Consider the following 5,583-nt stretch of genomic DNA (forward strand, 5'->3'; position numbering starts at 1 on the left):
TAATTTGGCTTTTTAGATCTATACATATTAACATATTTAAAGCTATTCTTTCTTTTGTCTCTGTATTTTATTAATTATATTAAACATAATTCCCCCAACAATGGATATAACATACCTGTATATATATTTTTTTCTTATCTTGAGATTTATTAAGGCATTTGTGACCTAAAGACTTTGAATTGCTGTTAAGTGTTCAAATCATTGGTGCTTTGATGGATGCCTGTTAGAGGGTAGGGAGTGGGGGAAGAATTTTATGTGTGATTTAACCTAGAGTTAGAAATATATAGATAAATTTGAAATTATTTCTTCTATTTTTCCAGTTCTCTTCCTCAGCATTGCTACATCTTTATTGCTCTTACTTAATCTGTAATGAAATTAGGTATATACATATATATATATATATATATACATATGTCAATGTTTGCCACTACTGTTATGTGCCTATCAATTTCTACCCATACTCTTCCCCAAAATACCTTTCCCCAGTGCATACTTACAAAAATCATTAGAAAATTCAAAATTTTATAAAAATAGAAAATAACATTCATAATTTCAGCAAACTGTACTAACGGCCATTAACTTATTTGTGAATAGCCTTCCAGATATTTTTACACTTACAGTTTACATATACAACAAACTGTTCAAAAATTGGTTTTCAAATAAAAATATATTTATTGCATTTTTGATATTGTAACATATATTCTTGTAAGGTTTCTAACTGTACATAAATATACAAAGCCAAAATTGAAAATACTCTGTGATTTCCCTATAACTACAGTTATTTCACATATACCTTTAAAGACACTCTGTATTTTCTTGTGTGATAATATCATAATGTGCTCGACTAATCTCATGTAAACAGATATTTAAAATATTTAAATAACGTTTTAAAATGTTACAATGTATATACATTCTATACATAAATATTTTTGCATCCTTATCTGATTATTTTCTTAGGGAGTGTCTAGGTTAGGCATTTCTAAATAAAGGTGGAAACATTCGAAATGCTAATATATATTTTCAAATTGCCCTGTGATTGTAACAATTCACACTTCAGCTAGCCTGAGAGTGCATTTTTTAGGGGTCCCTGTCAACAGGAAGGTTTACCATTATTTTTTTTCCCTGCCAATATAAGCCAAAAGTAGAATTTTCTTGTTTTAACTTGAATTTTTTTTTTGATTACTAGTGAGATTAATCATCCTTTTTTAATGTTTATTGACCATTTGCACTCCTTTTGTAAAATGCATGCTCCTGCTCTGTCTTCTGCCCTTCCCCCATTGGGGGTGTTACTCCTTTCTTTTTGCTTTGTCAGAGTTCTTTATTATTCATTTTTCGTCTTTTACGTGAGATCGGTTCGAATCAGGCTTTCACCTTTTTACTGCCTTACAGATTTCTAATATTTATTCTCCATCGGTCTTTTAATGTCGTTTACAGAAGCTGACTCTCTACCGCCGCCCTCTCTCCGTCCCACCCTCTCTGCCTCGCCTGTTCTGTACTGTTCTGTTCTGTTCTCTCTCTCCCTTTGTTTCTCTCTGTCCCTTTTTTTTTTTCTTTTCAGTGCAGAAGTTTTTAATTTTGACCGAGCCAAATCTATCAATCTAGGCCTGGCGCCGCGTCAGCAGAGGGGGCGGGGAGGCGAGCGCGGAACTGGGGGAGGGGAAGGGGCGGGGAGCAGCAGGCGGAGCGGCTGCCGGAGTTGCTGGGAGTGCGCGCGGTCGGATCACAAGGCGGCGGCGGAGGAGGCCTAGAGACCGGAGCGCGGAACCTCAGCCCGCGACCTACGCCCAGTCCTTTCTCCACCGGAGGACCACGGAACCACAGTCTTCATCACAGAGGTACTGTGCTCCGCGCTCCCCGCCCGACCCGGCCCAGCCCGCTGCGGCGGCGCCTCCTTCCTTCCTCCTTCCCTCGCTCTCTTTCGCCGGCCCGCGCCTTCCCTGCCCGCCTGCGTCACCGCGGCCGCCATGGCTGAGAATGGCGAGAGCAGCGGCCCCCCGCGCCCCTCCCGCGGCCCTGCTGCGGCCCAAGGCTCGGCTGCTGCCCCGGCTGAGCCTAAAATCATCAAAGTCACTGTGAAGACTCCCAAAGAGAAAGAGGAGTTCGCGGTGCCCGAGAATAGCTCGGTCCAGCAGTTTAAGGAAGCGATTTCGAAACGCTTCAAATCCCAAACCGATCAGCTAGTGCTGATTTTTGCCGGAAAAATCTTAAAAGATCAAGATACCTTGATCCAGCACGGCATCCATGATGGGCTGACTGTTCACCTTGTCATCAAGAGTCAGAACCGACCTCAGGGCCAGACCACGCAGCCTAGCAATGCCGCGGGAACTAACACTACCTCGGCGTCGACTCCCAGGAGTAACTCCACACCTATTTCCACAAATAGCAACCCGTTTGGTTTGGGGAGCCTGGGAGGACTGGCAGGCCTTAGCAGCCTGGGCTTGAGCTCGACCAACTTCTCTGAGCTCCAGAGCCAGATGCAGCAGCAACTCATGGCCAGCCCTGAGATGATGATCCAAATCATGGAAAATCCCTTTGTTCAGAGCATGCTTTCCAATCCCGATCTGATGAGGCAGCTCATTATGGCTAATCCACAGATGCAGCAATTGATTCAGAGAAACCCAGAAATCAGTCACCTGCTCAACAACCCAGATATAATGAGGCAGACACTCGAAATTGCCAGGAATCCAGCCATGATGCAAGAGATGATGAGAAATCAAGACCTGGCTCTTAGCAATCTCGAAAGCATCCCAGGTGGCTATAATGCTTTACGGCGCATGTACACTGACATTCAAGAGCCGATGCTAAATGCTGCACAAGAGCAGTTTGGGGGTAATCCGTTTGCCTCTGTGGGGAGTAGTTCCTCCTCTGGGGAAGGTGCGCAGCCTTCCCGCACAGAAAATCGTGATCCACTACCCAATCCATGGGCACCACCGCCAGCTACCCAGAGTTCTGCAACTACCAGCACGACCACGAGCACTGGTAGTGGGTCTGGCAATAGTTCCAGCAATGCTACTGGGAACACCGTTGCTGCAGCTAATTATGTCGCCAGTATCTTTAGTACCCCAGGCATGCAGAGCCTGCTGCAACAGATAACTGAAAACCCCCAGCTGATTCAGAATATGCTGTCGGCGCCCTACATGAGAAGCATGATGCAGTCGCTGAGCCAGAATCCAGATTTGGCTGCACAGATGATGCTGAATAGCCCGCTGTTTACTGCAAATCCTCAGCTGCAGGAGCAGATGCGTCCACAGCTCCCAGCCTTCCTGCAGCAGATGCAGAATCCAGACACACTATCAGCCATGTCAAACCCAAGAGCAATGCAGGCTTTAATGCAGATCCAGCAGGGGCTACAGACATTAGCCACTGAAGCGCCTGGCCTGATTCCAAGCTTCACTCCAGGTGTGGGGGTGGGGGTGCTGGGAACCGCCATAGGCCCTGTAGGCCCAGTCACCCCCATAGGCCCCATAGGCCCTATAGTCCCTTTTACTCCCATAGGCCCCATTGGGCCCATAGGACCCACTGGCCCTGCAGGGCCCCCTGGCTCCACCGGGTCTGGTGGCCCCAGCGGGCCTACTGTGTCCAGCGCTGCACCCAGTGAAACCACGAGTCCTACATCAGAATCTGGACCCAACCAGCAGTTCATTCAGCAAATGGTGCAGGCTCTGGCTGGAGCCAGTGCTCCACAGCTGCCGAATCCAGAAGTCAGATTTCAGCAACAACTGGAACAGCTCAACGCAATGGGGTTCTTAAACCGTGAAGCAAACTTGCAGGCCCTAATAGCAACAGGAGGCGACATCAATGCAGCCATTGAAAGGCTGCTGGGCTCCCAGCCATCTTAATTACATTTCTGTACCTGGAAAAAAAAATGTATCTTATTTTTGATAATGGCTCTTAAATCTTTAAACACACACACAAAATCGTTCTTTACTTTCATTTTGATTCTTTTAAATCTGTCTAGTTATAAGTCTAATATGATGCATTTTAAGATGGAATCCCTCCCTCCTACTTCCCTCACTCCCTTCCTCCTTTGCTTATTTTTCCTTCCTTCCCTTCCTCTTGTCTCCCCCCTCCCTCCCTCTTTGTTTCCTTCCTTCCTTCTTTCCTTTAGTTTCCTTCCTTATCTGTTTTGAATGGTGGGAATCAATGCTGTTTCACTCAAAAGTGTTGCATGCAAACACTTTCTTTATTCTGCATTTATTGTGATTTTTGGAAACAGGTATCAACCTTCACAGTTGGGTGAACAAGTGTTGTCCTACAGATGTCCAATTTATTTGCATTTTTAAACATTAGCCTATGATAGTAATTTAATGTAGAATGAAGATATTAAAATCAGAAGCAAATTATTTGAAGCTCTCTAATTTGTGGTACGATATTGCTTATTGTGACTTTGGCATGTATTTTTGCTAGCAAAATGCTGTAAGATTTATACCATTCGTTGATCTTTTTTGCTATATTTGTACACAGTACAGTAAGCACAATTGGAACTGTACGTCTAAAAATATTACAGTAGAATTTCTGAGTGTAATATGTGTAACCAAAATGAGAACGAATACAAGAAATGTATCTGGAGCTAGGTATGTCTCACAATTTTGTAGAATCTTACAGCATCTTTGATAAACTTGTCAGTGAAAATGTTGGCTAGGCAAGTTCAGTTAAAATATAGTAGAAATGTTTATCCTGGTATCTCTAAGTATACATTTAATTGTACAGAAAATTTACAGTGTAACATTGTGTCAACATTTGCAGATTGACTGTATATGATCTTAATCTGTGTGCAGCCTGAAGGATCAGTGTAGTAATGCCAGGAAAGTGCTTTTTACCTAAGATTTCCTTCTCAACTTCTCCCGTAAAGAGACCCTAATATGCATTTTGATTTGTAATTGGAAATGTAACTTTCACTGAAAGTGTTATGTGATGTTTGCATTACTTTTAAAAGAAAGTGTATCTTTTGACTTCATCAGTTATTTCTCTTGTGCACAGAGAAAAATGCATTAAAAATGACTAAAAAAAATAAAAAATTTAAAAATGGATAAATCTTTTTCTCTTTGCCTTTTGGCCCTAGGATCGTGTTTAGGAGGGTTATCCCACCTGAAGATTATTTAAATCTTATCCTATATTTCTCTAACTTATATGGTTTTATTAAGAAAATGTTTTGTCCTATCTGGAATTATCTTGATGTATGGATTTAGGTATTCTAACTCTTTTGCCCCAAAGGGTTAGCCAGTTGTTAACATATTGACCTTTTCCCCCAACATATGAAATGTCATACATGTATATACTTTATTCTGTGTTTGGATTCCCTTTAGCTCCATTGAACATTGTGGCACCAGTACACCAGCCTGTAGATGAGTTAGAAATGGGACTTTGTATCTGTTATTGTGAGACCTCCTCTTGATCTTCTTTTTTTTTTTTTATTTTTTTTTTTTTTTTTTTTTTTTCTTCTTTTTTTTTTTTTACAATTTTCTGACAATTCTGACATGTTTATTTCACCAGATGATCTTCCCTCAAAAATATATTGAAAATTTGGTTGGGATTCTCTTAAATTGATATGACGATAAGAACTACAGAATTGCATTGCTTTCC

At 42.1% G+C, this 5,583-nt stretch overlaps 1 protein-coding gene across 1 annotated transcript; it reads left to right on the top strand.

Annotated features, from left to right (window-relative positions):
- The first annotated feature begins 1,525 nt into the window (after positions 1-1,525).
- On the top strand, positions 1,526-5,030 carry UBQLN2 (ubiquilin 2). The gene has a single exon (XM_017516883.2). The coding sequence runs from the start codon at positions 1,965-1,967 to the stop codon at positions 3,837-3,839; it is 1,875 nt and encodes a 624-aa protein (XP_017372372.1). The 5' UTR covers positions 1,526-1,964; the 3' UTR covers positions 3,840-5,030.
- The last annotated feature ends 553 nt before the right edge of the window (positions 5,031-5,583 follow it).

Source organism: Cebus imitator, unplaced genomic scaffold, assembly GCF_001604975.1.
Source record: "Cebus imitator isolate Cc_AM_T3 unplaced genomic scaffold, Cebus_imitator-1.0 Scaffold608, whole genome shotgun sequence".
NCBI classification, from domain to species: Eukaryota; Metazoa; Chordata; class Mammalia; order Primates; family Cebidae; genus Cebus; species Cebus imitator.

What these genes read in the sequence shown, in the direction of transcription:
- UBQLN2 (XM_017516883.2), top strand. Translation starts at nt 1,965, where the DNA reads ATGGCTGAGAATGGCGAGAGCAGCGGCCCCCCGCGCCCCTCCCGCGGC.